General features: G+C 38.7%; 1 protein-coding gene across 1 annotated transcript; it reads right to left on the bottom strand.

The window, feature by feature from the left end:
- Positions 1-645: 645 nt before the first annotated feature.
- LOC131077008 (jasmonate-induced oxygenase 2-like) lies at positions 646-2,191 on the bottom strand. The gene is made up of 3 exons (XM_059211737.1): positions 1,957-2,191; positions 1,608-1,861; positions 646-988 (listed from the first exon to the last, which is right to left on the bottom strand). The coding sequence occupies exons 2-3, from the start codon at positions 1,772-1,774 to the stop codon at positions 646-648; spliced, it is 510 nt and encodes a 169-aa protein (XP_059067720.1). The 5' UTR covers positions 1,775-1,861; positions 1,957-2,191.
- Positions 2,192-22,155: the final 19,964 nt, after the last annotated feature.

Below are 22,155 nucleotides of genomic sequence, written 5' to 3'. Positions count from 1 at the left end.
CTTTTATAATAAATTCCCCAACTTATAGAAAATTCTCTATAATAAAACCTTTATGTCTTTCCGTATGTTTTACTCTCTATAGAACAACAATCCAAATTTGTGGAGCATAATAGAATAATTTAGCAAAATAATTTTGTAGCCACCATAGAAGCATCTCGAAGTAATAAGTTTTTATGAACTGATAATATAGTTCTCGCACATAAACATAGACCAGAGCACAAAACTCTGATAATCCATCTTGGAACAAACCAGGTGGTATTACTACTAATTATTTATATTCAACTGGAACAAACCATAGAATTTTCAACTGCTAATTATTTATATTCAAACCTGTCTGCAGAAAATATAATAGATCTTCACAGTTCACGAAAACTCCTTGCATTTATGTAGAGCTATTCTTATTGCAAGATGGTATGATATATAGTTTGGAGGAGGTCTAATTAGAAGGAAGACTGAGTGGAGGATCCAAGTGAAGCACAAGTGTCATGGCTGTAGTTTTGTTTGTCAGCACGCCTCTGTGCAGAGCAATTCTGTACTTACCTCTCCTCACTTTCGGCACAATCACAAATGTATTCAATCATCAAGTTCTCCTTCAAATTGACAACTTACATTACAGTTAACCCAGAGCAATTGAAAAAAAAACAATTAAGTCACACTCACCACAAGGGACTCGCCCAGATTGATAACAAGAGCTCCAGGAAGAGGAGCAACAGAGATCCAACCCCTACTTTTTTTCTCAACTTGTAAGCCATCACACACATTATCTTGAACAAGAATAGTAATTGCACCATGGTCTGTTTGTGCATGAGTTCCCAGCACCTTATCTGGATGTGGGCATGGCGGATAATAATTCGCCCTGTAGAAAAGATTGTAGCCTGCAAATTCCTTGCCCAGACCCTCAGTTGGCATCCCCAAATCTTCAGATATTATACTCAGCAAATGCATCATAAGCTTGTTAGATTCTTTTCCAAGCTCTTCTATTGTTTCTCTGCAAATCAAAACCAAAGGAACAAAGTAGCAAAGTAAAGCAATATGCAAATGAACTGAAAGAAATCTGAGCTGTTTATATGAGCATCTGTTTGTCAATGTATGCGTAAACGGCACATTCTTAAGTTTTGACTTGTTTAATTTGGTTCTTAAGTTTTGACTTATTTAATTTGGTTCATCTGAAATCATACTAACTTTTCAAATAAGACCCATTTATGAATACAATTTCAGATAATTAGTTTCATCCATCCCCACCTGATCAATGCTTAGTTACTGCATCACCACGCTCTATCTATAATTGAGAGTAGGGCTCCATCAGACAACTGACTATGGCTTGGCTTCGCAGTCACTATCTGGCTAGACTGGGTTATAGATAGGGTGGAAGGAAGGGATAAAGTGGTGGATGAGAGGAGCCATCTAAACAAATCAAAACTCAAAGTATGTTATTTAAGTCTGATTGTTGATCAATTAGAAATATAATTTCGATAAATATGATATTAAAACTTTAAAATTAAAAAATACTAATCGTTAATATCTAAACACATATTATCATGTCTAACTGTGAAAATCTTTAAACCTTCAATACCACCATGACTTGTTAGTTTAAGCTATTGCCTAACCTATACTCTGTGGGCGTTGAGGGCCACAGATGGGGAGCTTTGAGTGAATGAGGAGCAAGGAAGGCATAGAGCGAATCCATCCAATCAGTATGCTGCCCTCTGAAGCCCTCTGTACGTCCATAACCAGCAATCTGATCTGTTTTCCCTTCATCTCGAGCCCATTTCATTTTTTCCTCTACTGGAAGCTCAAAGAAGCCTCTTGCTGCTTTCCTTGCATTCTCCACCGCATCTAGAGGAATACCATGATTCACCACCTGCAATCAATCACACATGAATGTTAAACTAAGCAAATTCATTGCTAAAAATTTCTTGGGTAAACCCAACTGGTACTGATTATTATGTATATCACCTGGAAGAATCCCCATTCCTGACAACCATTCCTGACAAGCAGCAGAAATTTTCTGGTTTATTTGCTCAGGAGGCTCACTCATGTCAACTAAGGGCAGCTCCTCAAACACACCATGCTCAAACAAGGGCCTATCTTTGCCTTGAAGAACAAGAAACTCCTGAGGAACTTGAGTGAGGTTCTGAACATAATGCTCTGCTATGCTCGCCATCTCAGAAAGTGTGTGAGAGTTGTGAATTCTAGGGGGTTATATATACATGAAGAGTGGAGTCTGTATAAGGATGTTATTGGCTGACGTTTGAATGGATACGTAAAAAACATTCCTGCTGAGTAATCTTGAAAACGATCTGAACCCATAAAGATAGAATAACTATTTATCACAGTTGCATTAGAATAAAATATAACATTTTTATTGACTGTTTAACTATTAAAAGTAAGATATTTAAATAAAATAATACATATAATGCATGAATTTTTCACTACAGTTGCCATGAAAGTGATCTGTGCGCAAATGTCGCCGTGAAAAGAGCGCATGAATACGACGGCCTACCACCATAAGATATATAAAACAAGGGGCATACGTCCAGAAGATATGTATAATATAAAAGTGGGGCTTGTTGAAGAATACTAGAACCTCTAGACCAAAAAGGGATATGCTTTGTTGAATGGTATGAGGGGCATTTTCTACGAGGGGGAAAAAAATAAAAATAAAAAAGAAAGTATAAAATATAATTTTTTTATAAATTTATAAGTGTTATGAGCATTTATTTTTTAGTTTGTTATTGTTATTTATTTATTTGTGAAATAATTTTAATTTGTTTTCATGAACGATTATGTTTGTAGTGATTTTTAGTTTTATTATTGATGATGGATCAATATTTGAATTGTGAAGGGGAAATCCACTAGTTCAAATGGTTGGTAAGGTTGTGTAAAGGCTTTAGGTCTGTCACATGTAGATCCAAGATTCAACTCTTCCTAACCATATATATATACTTACTAAACAAACATCATACATACATTTGCAAAGGGTAAGGAATTCATTTTAGAATTACAGATTGATAATTGAAATCTATTTTGATAGTTAAACAAATGTTTGGTTTTTATTAAAATGAGTGAGGAAGGGCCCCATCCCATTACAAATCTGACACAAACCATCAAAAACTAGGAGAGAAAAACCAATCACGGAAAAAACAAAACATGGCAACTAGCAAACTAAAAGCAGAGCTAGAGCTAAAAAGGTTACATCCTATTTTGAATCAAGGCTTTGAGACTGCTTATCTAACATCCTAACATGGCAACTAGCAAACTAAAAGCAGAGCTAGAGCTAAAAAGGTTACATCCTATTTTGAATCAAGGCTTTGAGACTGCTTATCTAACATCCTAACCTGAGAAGGTGAAGACTATTAGAAAATAATTTATTTTTATGTTGAACAATTGTCTAGCTAGATCCATTATTACAATCAGAACAGGGTTGACCCGTAGAAAAATGTGGGTTGGTAGAAATACAATTAGAAAGAACCACATCATTAGCAGCAACAACAATACTTGTAAAAATAGCAAAAGTTTCCTTGGCATCATTGTGAACCTTAAAAACTTTTTATAAAACAAAAATAGTCTAGTAAACATCAATTCGAATAATAGGGGAAACTAAAAACCCAACATCAATTATTTTATTGTCAAAAACATATTTGGGCTAGCAAATAGCACCAACAAGTAATTTTATAGTAGAATGGAGAGGAGCAAAAGTAATTGGAAAAAGAGACAGCCTGGAAATCCACAAGTAATCAATTGAACTAGAGGGAGAAGAAATAAGGGTGAGTGCTTATGAATCCTTTGAAACAAATGTTTTTGCAATTGTAAAAAATATTTATCAAATATAACTAGAAGAATCAAATATTATTTAAAATAATTACTTAGAAGTAATAGCAAATTAAAACCTAAAATAATTTTATCAAAATACAAAAAAATTCTAGTATGATATTTAGTTCTAAAGGTAGAATAGCTTTTAAAAATTATTTTGAAATTAAATATTTTAATTACGTTTTTGATAAAGATAAGCGGGTTTTACATGGACCCGAAACCAAAAGTTTTACATAAACTGGCCATCAGCCAACCAAACCTAAACCAACAGCAAAACAGGGGAGCACCCCAGAACAGACACAAAACCAAAAAGAAACACAAACAGCAAAACAGAAACACTCAATTAAGAGTGTGCACCAGCGCCTTGTTCTTCTGGATGGTAATCTTGTTGATTTCCTCCAATTCCTCCATAATGAACCTGGAGGTGCCCTTATTGTTGCTCCTGCTTCTGGTCCTGGAGCTAGGGCTTGTGGTTTTGTTGCTGCCAACAGCAATGTCTTCACCTCCAAGATCTTTCTCAGGATCAATGTGAATGGATCTGTACTCCGCAACCATGATATTGATCTTTTCGAGCCCCTCCATACTATTATTCATGGCTTCCTTGCTTATGTCAACCAGGTTCTTGAGGTTTTTCTTTATCTTCCTCATAGACTGTTCAACCTTTTCAATTCTTTGTTTATGGTTGCATTTCATAACCTCGACATCTTGGGAGAGCTTCTCGGTCATGATCATGAGCTTCTCAGATTTACTAGGCTCAAGCGTAGCAGTGAAGATATCTATTATTTCCTTAATCCCCTCTTTGAGGATATCAATTTCTTTCTCCACCCACTTCCAGCAACTCTCCTGGCTTCTAGTTGCTTCCATCACCAGGTTCATCAGAGTACTATTCTTGTGTAACCCACTGTCTGCTTCTTTAGGCAGAGTCCCCTATTTTTTCTGCAGGACATTAAGAGGAATGTCCAGTTTAATTCCGTGGTCCAGGGTCTTGGGACCATAGTCCTTAACCGCAAGTTGTTGGCAAATGCACACTCCAATGAGACATTGTCGGTGATTGAAGGTTTTTTCATTGATGGCAACCTTACAATCATATGACACCGGCAAGACAATTCACCGGCACTGGCAAAGATAGACTCTACACCAGCACAAAGACCACCGGCAACAAAAGGAAGCATACCGGCACAGAAGCCGACAGGAATTTTGTTTGTAATTTATTTTGTTTATTATTGTAAAATCATTGTAAGCTGACTTGGCAAGTTGTAAAATGACTCATATAGATAAGAGATCATTGTAGAACATTTAAAGAGAGAAAGAAGGAAAAATATAGGAGAAATAAGGCAGACCTATTATGCGAATTATAGGTTAAGGGTTTATGTATGAAGCAGAGCTATAAACCGGTATTGGATCTGGCATAGTAGATGCTATTTTGAAGCAGTACAAGACATTGGATTTATATAATCCATTTTCTAAGTCAGTGAGACTTCCCATTTTGTAATTGAGCAATGAGCTCTAGGCACTTGGCCTTCCTGCATGTGCAGGCCCCTCTTGTAGCAGTAATATCCTTTTATTGGCTAGTAAGTGAATATTGTGGGTCACAAATCCCACTGAGGTTTTTCCCACACCGGTTTTTCTCATTAAACTACTGTGTTATGGTGTGTTTTTCATGTGGTTGTTGTTATCTTTGTTTATTGAATTATTTCTTGTTTACCGGTATTCAGTATTAATATGTTCTACATGTTTTAAGTTAAGAAAAACTTGATGAAGCAATTAGAAGCATCTCTCTTAGACTATGATGCAGAAAAATTGAAAAATATCAAACTTGAAGATGATCTAAAAGCTGCACAGGATATTATTCAAGCACTTCAAGAAAATCTTACCATTTCAAGAAATAAGAGAAGAGAACTTTGTGAAAAGATGCAAAATGAGAATGATGAAAAGGAAACTCTTAGTGACCTAATGAATAAGCTGAAACAAGAAAACATGACAACAAAGAATGAGATGCAGGATATGACTATGAGATTTTGTAAAGAAATTAAAGATAGAAAGAAGAATGAAGAAGACTTGACTAGAAGACTGAATGAAGCTGCACATGAAAACACAAGACTTAGTTATGAAAATGATATGTTGAAGATAGATCTAATGCATGCACAGAATGACTCAAATGAACTCATGAGACAAAAAGGTATATTGGAAGGAGAACTGACTGCTGCAAATCAATATAAAGAAAAATTCAAGAAAAGCTCAGAAGAACTTGGTGACTTGTTGAAGAATCAGAAACCTAATGGTGACACTAATGGTCTTGGCTTTGAAGCTGGTGAAAGCTCTGGTATTGCAAACACACAGGATCATGGCAAACCGGTAAGACAACCTACTGCTTATAAATTTTAATGGCAAATGCTTTAACTGTAACAAGTATGGTCATAGAGTAAATCAAAGTAGATCTAGAAATTATCAGAATTCCAATACACCCACCGGTCAATGTTCAAAATGCAACAAAGTTGGTCATAATTCTAAAAATTGCAGAATGAATGTAAGATGTTATGTTTGTGGAAGATTTGGACACTTATCTAATCAATGCAAAACACAAACTGGCATAGGATATGGAAAAGCTATTCAGAAAAATAATGTGACTTGTTATGCCTGTAACAAGATTGGACATATTGCAAAATTTTGTAGAAGCAAGTCCTCACCGGTAAATAACAAAGGTCCTAGTTTGAAAGGTAAAGAAAAAGTTGAAGAAGTAAAGCAGGAATTCTCAAAACAATGGATCGGGAAATTAGAACTAAATGTTGATAGGAATACTCCTCCACTGGCATAACAAAGTAACACTCCATCGGCAGGAGATTCTTCATCTAACTGAAGAAATTTCCTTGAGGGTTTAGCAATCAAATGTGAAACATGCTATTATTCCCTCGGTTGATGGTGAGAAGTTAAAATTACTTCTATACCGGCAGATAAGTTAAGTCATTACTTAACGGGCAAGCATTAAATGTGGTAGTTGGCAAAAATAACATTATAAATCAGTGTTTTTGGCTTGAATTTCATTTCACTGAGCATTCAAACAATCAAAGAGCGCAAAAATTCCTGAGCAAAGAAGCAAGCAATTTAGCAAGCAATCTTTCCTAAGGCAGATAAAGGTATTTATATCCATGGCTTCTTCATCTATTTCTGAATTCATAGCAAACCCTACTATAGTCAAAGTAATTAAACGCACTAGACCCATATTTCAATTAGTTCCTAAAATTGCTAAGAAGGATGATAATGTTGGTGCATTTTCTCAAATCCCCGAAGGAGTAGTTTTTGTTGAAGACCGTAGAATGTACATTCATTGTCACATAGAAGAATTAGGTGATGAGGAAATCAAGAGCATGTATAAAACTATAATTTGTGACGATTTCGATAATGTGAAACCTGAACACAAAATAGTTGAAAACCTAAGATTCACTGAAATTCTCAGTATTCTGGATTTCCCTAAGGATGTTATAAGGATAGTTTTAAGCAGGGTTCATGGTGAATTCTTCTGGTTAGACTCAGTTCACAAAATCACAAAAGAGACAGTAAAGGTTGTGAGAGGGTTACCCTCCACCGGTAATAGGCCTGATAAAACAAAGAAGGTCTCAAATGACCTAGTGACTAACCTAACAAGTGTAACATCTGACAAGAGATCTTTAAGAGTGAATGATGTAACCGACATCAATGTCAGATTCATTAGCATGATTTTAGGGTATAAAACCACACATGTAAATAGGTTAAACTCAGTCTCTAGCCTATGCATAAAGAGTTCCTATGATATGATCAAGGATAATGCAAAAATAGATGTGTGTCAATGGTTGAAAGATGAGCTTATTGATAATCTTGGAAAAATTAAGAAAGACAAAAAGGGGACATTTAGATTTGGAAACCTACTTGTCTGTTTAATGTTGCACATAACAAAACAGGTGCCCGGTATCGGTAATAAGAATCTTGGTTTTGATATACCGGTAGGCAAACAATGTCTGATTTACTAAATAACATGGGTGAAAACAGAGAAAAGAATATAAATGAGTACTTTCAGGCATTAAAGGCCCGGATGAATACTAGAGTCAGACTTTCACAAGCAATTGTAAATAAGTATAAGGATGAAATATGTTTTGTTATTAAGAAGGATGAGATTTGGATGGAGGCAATTGTCCCGAGAACCATTTGGGTTACTGAAATGGGTTATGAAACTGATGACAACATAATTGAAACATATGCAAAAGCCCTTCTAGAAGCACCCAAGGAACCTAAAGAAGAGGTATTTGGCAGTGCTGAGACTATTGAGAATCAAATTCAATCTAAGAAAAGGGTAAAGAAGGTAGAAGCAACAGTAAGAAGAGGATGTAGGCAAGCAAAGGTTATCAAAGAAGATGTACTTAAACAAACCGATATCACTGAAGATGAGTTACAAGCACAATAGCTAGAAACTCACCTTTCACCGATAGCAACTTCTTCAGAAAGTGACATGCCAGCTGCATTTAAAAGAGTTGTGAGGAAAAGAGAACCTTCATCGGTATCCACACCTTCTCCTAGAAGAACCAGACAGAAACAATAGGCAGTAAGGCCCCCGACTAAGAAGATAACTCCTAAGAAGAAGAAGTTAACACCCAAAAAGAAGACTCAACAAAACATTACTCCAATTGACAAACTACTAGATGAAATAACAGAGGATGGACAGCTAAAAAACATCAATAAATTATATGATTCATTATCAGTTGATGACAAGTAGAAAGTTGAAAACAGTGTAATTATACACTTGGACATTTACAAGAAATTTCTAATGCAAGTTGTAGATGAATTACTATTAGAACTGTTTAAAAGACTTGAAGCTAGAAGGCAAGCTATTGTAGAGCTTGATAAGAAAATGAAAATTGAAAAACTACTTGTTGTTTATCCAGTCAACTCACCAAAAGAGATAGATGATCTGATCTCTGAGGCTACCCGATCAGTATTTTCAACTGCACACCGGCATGTAGCACTTATGGTTGGTAGAGTAAATGAGGTTGCAGAGGCAACTGCAAATGCATGGGATATATTCCTTGTAGAGAAGGAAAAGAAGGAAGCATATAGAAAACCCAAACACATCAAAGTATATCAGAAGGATAAGGATAAGGGAAAAGGCAAGGTTGGTGGACCACCTAGCATCAAAATAAAAGATAACTTATCCCCACCGCCTCTAAATACTTCACTGGAAGTGACTACTGATAATCAACCGGATAGTGAGAGCATGGACATATCAAAAGAGGACACCAATCCTAACTCTAAGGTATTATACATAGTGGACATTGATACTCAAAAGGTCAATATTGTGGTAGACAAGGATACAACTAAGAAGACAGATATGGCTAATGAGCAATTGGTAACTGATGGTATAAAAGGTAAACCGGCAGATGATAACACAGAGCAACAAGCAAAGCAACATGCTCCATCACCGCAACAGGTTCATACAGAGTCAATGCCACCGGCATCAGCTGAGCAAACCAAACCTTTGCTTAAAGAAATGGAAACACAAATTGACCTACCAGAGGTCACCACAAGCAAGGATATTTCTCCCACTGGTGGAATACGGAGTGTTGGCTCTTCAAGTACAGATTTCAAACCAATTAATGTAACAGAAGTTCTTTTGGATTCCATAAAGAAGATAACATATTGTAGCTCACAGGATTACAAGGCAATAGATGACACCATTCCAATTTTGAAAAAGATAGCACCAAAATGTAATATAGATAATAAAGATTCTTTGAGTCAACTTGACACTTTGTCTACCTATATTACTGAAAACACTGTGACAGTTGAACAAATAAAAGAGGAAGCATTCAAGGAGAGATTAGAGAAGGAAAAACATAAATTCTTTGAGGAAGAAATAAAGAAGTGTACAAGGCAATTTGACACACTTCTACCGGAACTGTGTAGCACATTGAAGGAATTCAAAACTTTGTACAGGGATACATGTAAAACTAACTTTCTGACAGTTGATATAGACAAGAAAATTAGCAAGATACAAGAAGAAATAAATCAACTAGCTGACAATTTCATCAATTCATCTAATTCATTATTAGTTTTTGAGCAAAAAATAACAGGTTTTGAGGAAGAACTACTAAAGTTGGAAAGAGACAAAGAAAGAATAAAAGGAAAGGCTAAAGATCTTAAATGGAGACTTAGTCCAAAATTGGACTATCTCACCTCCTTAAGGAAAGCAATATCTGATGCCTTGGTTCAAGGACAGAAAACACCGATAGAGCAAATGCAACACCTCACCGGTACAGTTCAAAGGACAGAGGCCGCAATAAAAGACAGCAAAAAGTTCATTGAGAGCTTGAATCTAGTTTTGGCAGATCTTTTTCAAATTGTAACCAACCGGTTACAAGGATGAAGCAGGAAACCACACTCTATTGATACTTTGACAACCTTTGTCATTGATGCCAAAGGGGGAGTAGTGGTATGAGAAAAATCCAATAACTTAAGGATCATCTGCTCAGGGGGAGCACACATTTTTGGTAACAATTTTTGGACTTCAATTTTTGGATACACTTCTAATTTTTTGTCATGAGTGTTGCCATCAATGCCAAAGGGGGAGATTGTTGGCAAATGCACACTCCAATGAGACATTGTAGGTGATTGAAGGTTTTGTCATTGATGGCAACCTTACAATCCTATGACACCAGCAAGACAATTCACAAGCACCGGCAAAGACAGACTCTACACCAGCACAGAGACCACCAGCAGCAAAAGGAAGCATACCGGCACAGAAGCCAACAAGAATTTTGTTTGTAATATATTTTGTTTATTATTGTAAAATCATTGTAAGCCAACTTGGCAAGTTGTAAAATGACTCATATATAAGAGATCATTGTAGAACATTTAAAGAGAGAAGGAAAGAAAATAATAGGCAAAATAAGGCAGACCTATTATGTGAATTATAGGTTAAAGGTTTATGTATGAAGCAGAGCTATAAACCAGTACCGGATCTGGCATAGTAGATGCTATTTTGAAGCAGTACAAGACATTGGATTTATATAATTCATTTTGTAAGTTAGTGAGACTTCCCATTTTGTAATTGAGCAGTGAGCTCTAGGCGTTCCTGCATGTGCAGGCCCCTCTTGTAGCAGTAATATTCTCTTATTGGCTAGTAAGTGAATATTGTGGGTCACAAATCCCACCGAGGTTTTTCCCACACCGGGTTTCCTCGTTAAACTACTGTGTTATGGTGTGTTTTTCATGTGGTTGTTGTTATCTTTGTTTATTGCATTATTTCTTGTTTACCGGTATTCAGTATTAATATGTTCTACATGTTTTAAGTTAAGAAAAACAAATAACTGGTTAGATACTAATTCACCCCCCCCCTTCTCAGCATCTATGGGAATCCTAACACAAGCTTCTTCTTTTTAGATGAAGGCTCAGAAATCAGCTTTCTCATTGATTTATATTTGTTGGCCGCCCGTCTGGGGGGATTTTCGCTAGTTCCAGGGGTGACCAACAATTCACCTTCTTCAACCAGCTTATAATCAGGGTCATCAAAAGGTTTGGTACTCCCACTATCCTCCATTTCCATATCCGAATCAGAGACTTCCTGAATATTAGTATGTGGGATTTGGCCTTTCTCAGAGAGAGAGGGCACAACTTCATGGGTCTTAGTGTACTCCATAATGAGCACAATAAGCCCTTCATGGAGGACCGGATTATTCGGATTCTCCACATGTTTTTCAAGACTATTCTCCAAAGAAGAGGCCAGATAGAAAGGAATGGAAATGACTTTGGCATGCCTAAAGTGATTCAAAATGGTAAAATGGTAAGAAAAGATACTGCCATATATGCCATCAAGCATAATGTACCTCATGATGAATTCGGCCATATCCGCCCAGGGAGCCATAAGATCTTTCCTATTGTAGCCACCATCAGCCATTTTATTAACTCTTGAATGCTCCTTATCTTTGTCAAAAAAATTTCCCATGTCTTCCTCCCCTATTTTCTTGTCTCTATAGAACCTTCTACCATTCATCGCCAGACCCGTAACCATAGCCACCAGGGTTTCATCCAGCTAGAATTCAGCACCATAAGCCCTCAAAACCCCTTTTTTCCACCTGTAGACACCCAAAATTGTCATGTCTAATTAAATAAATATTTTATTTATTTAATTATCTAAGCTTAATTATTTTATTAATTAAATAAATCTTTATTTATTTAATTAATTCATTTATCCTCTTCTAGCCTTATTTCTCATTTAAATAAATACATTTATTTATTTAAATTATCCTTTTCCTAAATTAAATAAATATCTTATTTATTTAATTGATCCTACTTCTTCTATTAATTAAATAAATCTTTATTTATTTAATTAATTCATTAACCTTTTCTACCCATGACACATGTCATTCATCTCTTAATTCATACACTACCTACCCCTTTCATTATTTTATTATTTCTTTTACCTACCCTCTAATCATAGCCGACCTCCTTTTACACCTCTCAATCTTATCCCTCCATTTCTTATTATGTCTTCTATATAAGGAGATGCTTCCCTCATTATCAAAACCCTAATGAATCATCTTAATGACTTGACTACATTACAATCCTACTTACAACCACATTCCATTCTTTGTTGAGCTCTTGTGCACATAAAATCTGAGAGCAAATATATCAAGCAAGATCAATGGAGATAGAAAGAATGGAGATCCAAACCCTATTGGACATGTGATGGTATAATCTTTGTGATTTCATTTGATTTGCATTGTCTTAGGTAATCTTCATATGTTATGGTGGATCTTTGTTGTTGTTAGGCTAGGGTTTTGTGGTTGAATCCATTTAGTCTTTCATCATTATTGTTATCCATTTTCACCATATACATTTTGGCACGCCCGGTGGGACTCTTGTCCCTTTTGCATTTAACATCCTTGTTGCAGATTTTGTATTTTGAAGTTGCAGATCTGACGTTTTCGGCAGCATTTTGATATTCCCGCGTCTGTGCACTTTCGGATCGCGTTTTTGTTTTTCTGGCGCATCTACGACATCTGGAATCGCGTCTGTGTTACTGGCAGTATTTTATTTTGCAGGTTCCGGGAAAGCGCATTTGTGTTATTAAGTCGCGTCTGTGGTGTTTTTAGTCGCATCTGTGTCCAAAAATCGCGTCTGCGTTCTATAGTCACGGCTGTGCCTCACATAACCGCGTCTGTGTCATGAAGGCACGTCTGTGTTGAGGGTAATCGCGTCTGTGTTCACCAGTTTCAAATTTTGGGTTTATTGACTTAGTTTTGGATTTTGCATTTAGGGTTTCAGATCTAGTTTATTTTGAGCTAACATTTTCAGATCTAGCTAACGAAATTGGTGCAGCTTGTCTTGAAAGCAAAATCGTTTGGTTGAAGGCCCCTATTTTCACAAAGTCTTTTGGGTTTAAAATCTACCTAACTTGTGTGCTTGCAAGAAGGGGTGATTATTTGAAACAATCCAAACTACTAACAACTCTTTGTTGCAGGTCCTTGGCAAGGGTTTTTGGATTTTTATTGTGTGCCTTGTTTTCATAGACTAGCAAACGCTTTAATTGGTGCACTAAAATTGAATCATTGTCTTTTGTGTCTTGAGCAATAGGCTCTTTTTGTTTAATCTTTAGAGGGCCTGTCTTCCCGTGTGGTCATTAGGACTACTAGTGAGAAGAGAATGACACAAGTGGTAGCGAGGAAAACCCACCTCTTCCGAACCACTATAAACAACTGTATTCATGGTGAAAACTATGAATAACATGTGTTGATTAGTTCATACCGACACTATGTCTCCCCATAAACCCATTTGATCAAATTTATTTGATCAATTGTAGGGTGTAACCCCTACCGGCTGGGAGCCTTCTGTATTTACAGAGCTAAAAGTGTCGCATGTATGGCCACACAAGCGGATGCCCTTACTAGCACCTTTTTGTTTTAGAAGCCCAAATCCTTCTAGTTGTTGGGGCAGGAGGTCGGACCTCTGGTAGCGGCCCACACACATACGATTCTTAGTAGAGATACAAAGTTCGCCATGGGGAGTTTTCGTGGGGACTAATGCTTGGCTGACCCAAGAAGTGAGTGTCGAGGGTGGAGCCAGTGAGGTCAAGCATCTAAGTATCCGCTCTGAATAGCATAGCCTCGGGGGTAAAACCCCATGTGGGATCAACAACTATTGTCTTGGCCAGCCATAAGAATTGTGCTTGACTTATTTTAAACATTCAAAACACTCAAGACCAAACAGCAAAACATTGTGTCTTTTGTGTCTTCAAGTGTATGCAAAACATTTTTACATCAAACAACACACTTTTCTTGAAGTCATTTTGAGTCTAAACACTTGCAAACATTGAGTCCTCATCAACCAAACCTAAATATGACCTTGTAGAATAGTTAGGGAAGACACCCACGCTCATCTCCATCCTTGAGCTATTACGCATATCCCCCGCTCATAAAGCCATTCTTGACAAAATCTTGAGAGAAATTGTCGTTCCTACTGATCTGAATGTGGACCAATTTCAAGCCATGGTGGGATACCTTTCTGTTCCACATTCCCTTACATTCATAGAAGCCGATGACGCCTCCGTAAGTCAGCCACATAATGCACCGTTACACGTTGAAGCCTTCATACATAAACATCGAATAAAAAGAGTCCTGATAGATGGAGGAGCAGGTCTAAACATTTGCACATTGAGCACTATTAAACAATTGGGATATTCAAATAAAGCTATGAATTCTACAAATCAAATCACCATTAAGGCATATGATGATGAAGAGCGTTCATCCAAGGGCACAATCACCTTACCTCTCAGAGTTGGGCCAGTTACAAAGGATGTGGTTTGTCAAGTCCTAGATCTAGATCTCACTTATAACATATTACTAGGACATCCTTGGATTCATGAAATGAGGGCAATCCCATCCACATATCACCAATGCATTAAGTTTCCTCATAATGGAGTGGAAGTAATAGTTAACAGCAATCCTAATCCGTTCATATACTGCAATAACCTGAGATCAAACACTGAGACCATCATTCCCAGTAATCGTGAAGCGGTTCCTTCCTCAGCATACATTGATCTTGAGTCATTAAAACCCTCGACATCAAAACAAGGTGAGCTTAAAGGCAAGTTTCAAGACAAGGGCATGGGGGAATACACTTTAAATCAAACCATGTACTTACGACAAGTCATGAGTTCCCCAAAAGAATATGGAAGACCACATCCTAACAAGCAAGTATCCATCATGATACTAAAATGGGACCCTACTACCTTTCAGAGATGGGGTGAACTGGAAGAGGAAGATTTATACAAAATTCTTTACAAAGACAATGAAGATGACACACAAGATCACATCAGTCTACCATGTGAGAAAAATGGCAAAGGCTTCAAAATTCTACAAAAATTTGGGTATGATGGAAAAATCCCTCTTGGGTTACGAAAGGAAGGCATCATTGAACCTTTACAACCTGAATTGACTTTCAAAAAGGAATGCTCAAAAGGACTTGGTTTCTTAACTTCCAAGGTCCACACCTAAAGGATAGAAGAAGCCTTACAAATCAAAGTTGCCAAATTTCAACAAGAGGATCGCTATTCCACAGATTCCAACGAATGGGAAAGGGGTTCAGACAAGTCTTCCAGTGACTACGAGCTCACCGAGGTATTCAGAGAGCCAGAAGAACCCACAGAAGAAGAGGAATTTTATAACAAGTTCAAAGTTGGTCAAGAAACAACCCATGAGGATTCCACATAGACCTTGTCTCAAGGTTCTAGGTTGAAATCACATAGGATGAGAACACCTGTCCCAGAATGCACTACTAGTGGTGATAATTTGGATTCGTTCGCGATCAAGACTGATGAGGAGAGTGCCATCGATGACCTCGATAATTACCTTGACATACCCGAGTATAACTACATCTTCACTCTTATCCCCGCTAACTTCGAAGACATTAACGGCCTTCCCCTTGTTCACCACCAACTCATTGACTGGGATCATGAAGGACCTGCACAGTTTGACACATTCCAAAATGATGAAGCTTTTATTGACTATCTGGGCATACGAGATGATCTTCCTCCTGGGGACCATAAACGGGATACACTATAGAAATCAACAGCGTGGCATATTTTAGTGAGGGTGTAGGACCTTCCAATTGCAAAAATATGAAAATAAGAACAAATCAAGGGTCTTATGGCGAAAACCACACTGTGGCGCTATCTGACCCCAAAAAAGTAAAAAGAAAGGACGTATCTGAGGGCGAAAACCTCTCCGAGGCACCCGAAGATGGAAGGCTCGACATTCTCCCAGCATCATATGAGGAAAAGTCATCCATGTTGGTAGAGGAGACCATCAAAACAAACATTGGTACAGAAGAGGTTCCACACAACATATTCCTAGCTCAATCATTGACAGAGTCAGAAAGGTCAAAATTCATAAGTTTCTTCAAAGAACGACAAATCAACTTTGCCTGGTCATACGCTGATATGCCTGGACTGGATCCGGATTTGGTAATGCATCATTTGACAGTTAAACTGGGGGCAAAACCAGTGAAACAGAAATTAAGAAAAATGAATCCACAAGTGGCATTACTAGTTAAAGCAGAACTGGAGAAATTATTGGATGTCGGATTCATACGCCCAATTGATTATCCTGAATGGATTTCTAACTTGGTGCCTATCAGTAAACCAGATCGCAGCATCAGAATTTGTACAGATTTCAGAGACATCAACAAAGCTTGTGCAAAGGATGACTTCCCATTACCAAATATTGACTTGATTGTTGATCTCACAGCAGGTCATGAAATGTTATCATTAATGGATGGATTCTTTGGTTATAATCAAATAAGGATCGCGCCCGAGGATCAACACAAAACATCATTCACTTGTCCTTGGGGAACTTTCTACTGGAATGTCATGCCCTTCGGGCTAAAAAATGCAGGTGCTACATATCAAAGAGCCATGACTACTATCTTTCATGATCTCATGCATGTAACTGTGGAAGATTATGTCAATGACCTCTTGGAAAAATCAATTGACAGAAATACACATTTGGACATACTTTCAGTTGTCTTTTATCGTTTGGAAGAATACAAATTAAGATTAAACCCCAAGAAATGTGTCTTTGGGGTAACCTCCTGGAAGCTCTTAGGATTCATTGTATCCAAAAGAGGAATCGAAGCTGATCCAGCAAAAGTTAAGGCCATCTTGGAGATGCAACCACCAAGAAATATCAGTCAACTTTGATCCTTACAAGGCAGACTCCAGTCCATCCGAAGATTCATAGCACAACTTGCAGATAAGTGTAATCCTTTTCAGCACCTGCTACATAAAAACATCAAATTCAAATGGGATGATAACTGTCAATAGGCTTTCCAGACGCTCAAAGATTATCTTCTAAATCCACCAGTTCTGATGCCACCAGTTCCAGATCAGCCTTTGTTACTATACATATCAGCTACTCCAACAGCACTGGGGGCACTCTTAGCACAACAAATTGCTGAGGGCAAGGAAAAAGCAGTATACTATATCAGTCGCACATTGGTAGGATATGAGCTAAACTACACACCAATTGAGCATGCATGTCTTGTCGTGGTCTTTGCTTCGCAGAAATTACGACATTACATGCTCACTCATAAGACTAAGTTAGTTGCAAGGATCGATCCATTGAAATATCTTCTCGATAAAGCAACACTTACTGGGCGACTGGCCAAATGGGTAATGATCCTGAGTGAATTCGACATCGAGTATGTGGAAAGAAAAGAAATAAAAGGACAAGCCATCATAGATCAATTAGCAGATGCTCCCATGATAGATGATGTTCCTCTAAGTTCAGAATTTCCAGATGAATCTATTTTGACAATGTCACATGCAAAGCCATGGTAACTGTACTTCGACGGCTCATACACACAGCATGGGGCAGGAGCTGGCATCCTCTTTATAACTCCTCAAGGGGATTCTATACCAAAATCATACCGCTTATCATTTCCTTGCACTAACAATATAGCAGAATATGAGGCATTAACAACAGGATTATGAATTGCAATTCAATGGAAGATCCAAGAACTTCGTGTTTTTGGGGACTCCCAACTTGTCATCCATCAAGCAACTGATAATTACCAAACAAAAGATGAAAAATTAATGTCTTATAAACAAATGGTATATGACCTGAAACAACACTTCACAAAGATAGACTTTGAGCAGATACCAAGAGAGCAGAATTGCGCCGCAGATGCCATGGCTACAATTGCTTCACTGATTGATCTACCTCCAAACGAGACCCGCTATGAGTTCTTGGTGGATAACCTTTTGATTCCTTCATATGAGATCATGCCTACTGAGATGATATGTGTCATCGGTCCCGAGTCCCAGTTATATGGTTCCATTTTCACATACCTTCATGACAATATCCTACCTCCTGATCTATCAAATAACTAACGTCGCACTTTTATTCGCCAATCCTGATGGCACTCTTCTAAAATGTTTAGAAAGTGACGAAGCTCAGATTGCGTTATGTGAAGTACATGAAGGGATATGTGGTCCGCATGCTAGTGGTCCTACCTTGGCCAAGAAACTCATCAGGACTGGATATTACTGGCCCAATATGGAAAACGACTCATATCAATTTGTCAAGAAATGTAAGCAATGCCAAATTCATAGCGACCTCATACATGCACCAGCACAAGAACTTCAACCAATTGCATCTCCTTGGCCCTTTTGTCAGTGGGGACTCGATCTCATAGGCAAGATTCACCCTCCTTTGTCCAATGGTCATAAATTCATTATCACTGCCACAGAGTATTTTACAAAATGGATTGAAGTTGTGCCTCTCACACAAGTCACAGAAAAAAAAATTGCTACATTCATCCTCAACTATATCATTTGCCGATACGGTATTCCTGTTTCCATTATCACTGATAACGGGCGTCCCTTCAAAAATCAGGATGTTCGTGAACTCTGTGACCGCTTCCATATTTCCCATCATTTCTCCACACCATATTACCCCCAAGGTAATGGCCAAGATGAGGCGTCTAATAAAACAATCCTTAAAATTCTAAAGAAGACAGTCGACGATGTTGGCCGTAATTGGCATATCCAACTTAATCCTGCACTTTGGGCCTACCGCACAAGTGTCCACACACCTACAGGAGCTACACCCTATTCACTTGTCTACGGCACTGAAGCCATCTTGCCTATTGAGGTCGAGCTACCCTCTTTACGGGTCTCTTTGCAAAACATCATCAGTGTTGAAGACTATAGGGTTTCTTGCTTACAAGAACTGGAACTATTGGATGAACGAAGACAAACTGTTTTTAATCATCTCAAAGTTTACCAACAATGAATGAGTCGCAGCTACAATCACAAGGTCAAGCCTCGCACATTTGAGGTAGGTGATTTGGTCCTCAGAGAAAATCCCAAAAATCAGCAAGACAGAGAGAAGAAGGGCAAGTTTGAACCAAATTGGCTTGGTCCTTACATCATTACAGCAGCATATGGATCTGGGGCATATCAGCTCTCAACTACAGAAGGTGAACCTTTGGAGGATCCTATCAACAGCATGCACCTTCGCAAGTTTTACACATAGCTCTTCAGAGTATCCTAATTCAAAAATACAAAAAAATTATAAAACAAAAAAAATCGTTACTTGGTGAAAACCTGGCAAACAGGCGCCTTGTGACACAAAAAACATGGAAAAATCAAAAATAGTAAAGAGAAACAATTTCGTCCAATGGTGAAAACCACTTCGGTGGCACCCTGGGCAAGTACCATGGTGAAAACTGGGTCACCAGCGCCATGCATAGAGACATTACTCCTCCCTCCTTCAGGATTCACTTTCATCCTTTCACTTTGCACACACTCACGACCAATTCATCCATAATAAACTTACCCATTCCCATCATGGCTTGTTATTGATCTACGTAAGATTGGCTAGCCATTCATAATAAACCTCCCTTTTTCACTCCCTTTCCATCCATAATAAATCAACTCCCATCTGTGGCTAAGGCAAATCCCACGTCTAGTGATGGGTGTAGAACTAAGAACATCACATGTTTCGAGGAGTACAGTTTCTTCCAACTTCCTTCAGTCCATCTGCGCACAATCCGCAATAAAGCAGCATTTGCATCACAGATCCACAATAAAGTTTCATCTTCTCCGCAATAAAGTATCAGTTTCATGGATTCAGTCAGTTTCAGATGAGACATAGTAGCAACAATGAGCTTCAACAAAATCAAATCTTTCAACAGACTCAGACAACATATTGTTCAGTGCTATCTATCCTTTCTGTGAAAGTAAACATTGCGACCACAATCAAATAAGACTTATACAAGTGACAAGAGACACTAAACTTGAGGACTACAGAGGATGTTGGTGTCGAGTTTTGGTTTTCTTTTGATTTCATCTTTTTTGGTGACATGTCTTTTAGCTTTTCCAGGATGTCTCTGACTAGAGATTTTATCTCCAGGATGTCTTTGACTAGAAAGGCGAGGATGGGGTATCGTCGCCTATTTTTCTTTTGTTGTCTATGGATTGTCTCTTAGTAATGCTATGACTTGTCCAAGGATATGAGGACACTGTGAGTTTAGTGTGAACTGGGGCATTCCTTGTTTGTGACTGTCTTATCTCCATGCAAATAGGTACAATGACTTTCTAGGTCGAACATATGCCTCAATTGTCATAACCTACTTGCCATAATAAAGCTCAATGATGATAAAGCACAAGAAGCTCTTTTACTTTCATATCTTCTATCTTCCATCCCCCTTTCTTGATTGACTTCCATCGTCCTTCTTGAGTCCGTGTAGCCTATTATCACATGACTGAGTATAATGACACACCAAAAACATATGCATTTCATGTAGTTGCACCTGCATTACCACATATATAAGCATTTCATACATACATATAGATATCATAACTGCATCACATCCTGCACACAACATATGTTAGAACATTTTATATTCTCATCATGGAAATAGTTATTTGCATTATCATATTTATCTGCACTTCATACATTCACATTTGCATTGGCATAACATTTTAAAAACATAAAAGACCAAAAATACTGCATTACATCATATAAATATTTGCATCCATAACATAAAACAAACATCACATAAGAACATCTCATCATATAGGTACACATGCATATAGCTGCCGCAAAGATGAATCATCTCATATATATATCATAAGTGCCATGATACAATGATGTCAAAATCATATGGCTACAAAGCACCCGCAGGTGTCTACATCATCGTACAAAAATGGTACAATACTGATACATAGGGAGCCCTCTACGGCTATGATGAACTCCCTCCCTCGGAGCCACCTAGCCTCGATGGAATCTGAGCCCCTGAAGGACCTGCTCCAGGATCATCCCTCATATCCCCTCTATCTAGTGGTGGTGGAGGACCCATAACCCCACCACTCGATGCCTGTCTCCTCCGGCTCCCTCCCATAGCTGTCGCTGTACGCGACGGTCTATGGAAGCTCCTCGCCCGCTGATCCGCTGGCACTGCACCATAATAGAGATCCTGTCAGTAGGCAATCTCCTCCCCTGCCCACAGAACATAGGCATATCCGGCCCCTATGTCCTCCGCTGCCTATCTCCCCGCCCTCAATGTTGTCTCAGCCTCTGTATAACACTGAATAGCCTAATCCCGCTCCCGCTCAGTATCTCTGAGCTTCCTCCTGAGCCTATCCCTCTCCCTCTCCAACTCCTGGATCTCATCTGCATATCCCTAGCAGATCTCCCTCAGCTCTATCAGCTCATCCTCCTTTGCATCAGCCCCCTCCGGCTCTGCCTGTGGCTCCCCCTGTATGGGTGCCTGCCCCTGTGCCTGTGCCTGTACCTGTACTGGTGCCTGTACTGGTACCTGTCTCTGTCCCTTTCCCTGTACCTGCACCTGTCTTGGACCCTGTGCTGCTGGCACCTGTAGCGGCAATCCACCGCGACCCCTCACCACCCAAGCCTGCCTCTCCTCTCCACCCTCCCTCTGCGTTGCAACCCTCCTCTCTCCAACCGCTCCCCTCCTCCTTCGTCGGCCTCTGCCCCCATCACCTCCACCATCATCATCATCTCCACCACCATCTCCATCTACGGGCTCTCTCGGATCTGTCAAGCGTGGAAATGGATGCTCCGCCCATTATGTTGTGTACTCGGCATCCTCAATCTCTGGCCACATGTCCCAGGGTAGGGGTATCATCTCTACCAGTCGCGTAACCGCCTGATCATATGATAATAGGGGCCCAAACTATGCCTGATCTCTCACAGTCCGTGCATACATGCCTGAGCCCTGTGGCATCCTCTGGATCCTGCCAAACTATCTGCCAACCCTGTCCACTAGCTGCCTCTCCAGCACATAGGGCATCCA

The sequence above is a fragment of the Cryptomeria japonica genome, chromosome 9, assembly GCF_030272615.1.
Source record: "Cryptomeria japonica chromosome 9, Sugi_1.0, whole genome shotgun sequence".
Taxonomy (NCBI): Eukaryota; Viridiplantae; Streptophyta; class Pinopsida; order Cupressales; family Cupressaceae; genus Cryptomeria; species Cryptomeria japonica.
Note: the sequence above shows the minus strand (reverse complement) of the source record. Positions and strands in the feature narration are given on the sequence as shown.

What these genes read in the sequence shown, in the direction of transcription:
- LOC131077008 (XM_059211737.1), bottom strand. Translation starts at nt 1,774, where the DNA reads ATGAAATGGGCTCGAGATGAAGGGAAAACAGATCAGATTGCTGGTTAT. An exon ending in TCAACGCCCACAGAGTATAG is followed by an intron (nt 989 to 1,607) that starts GTTAGGCAATAG and finishes TTTGATTTGCAG; the next exon opens with AGAAACAATAGAAGAGCTTG.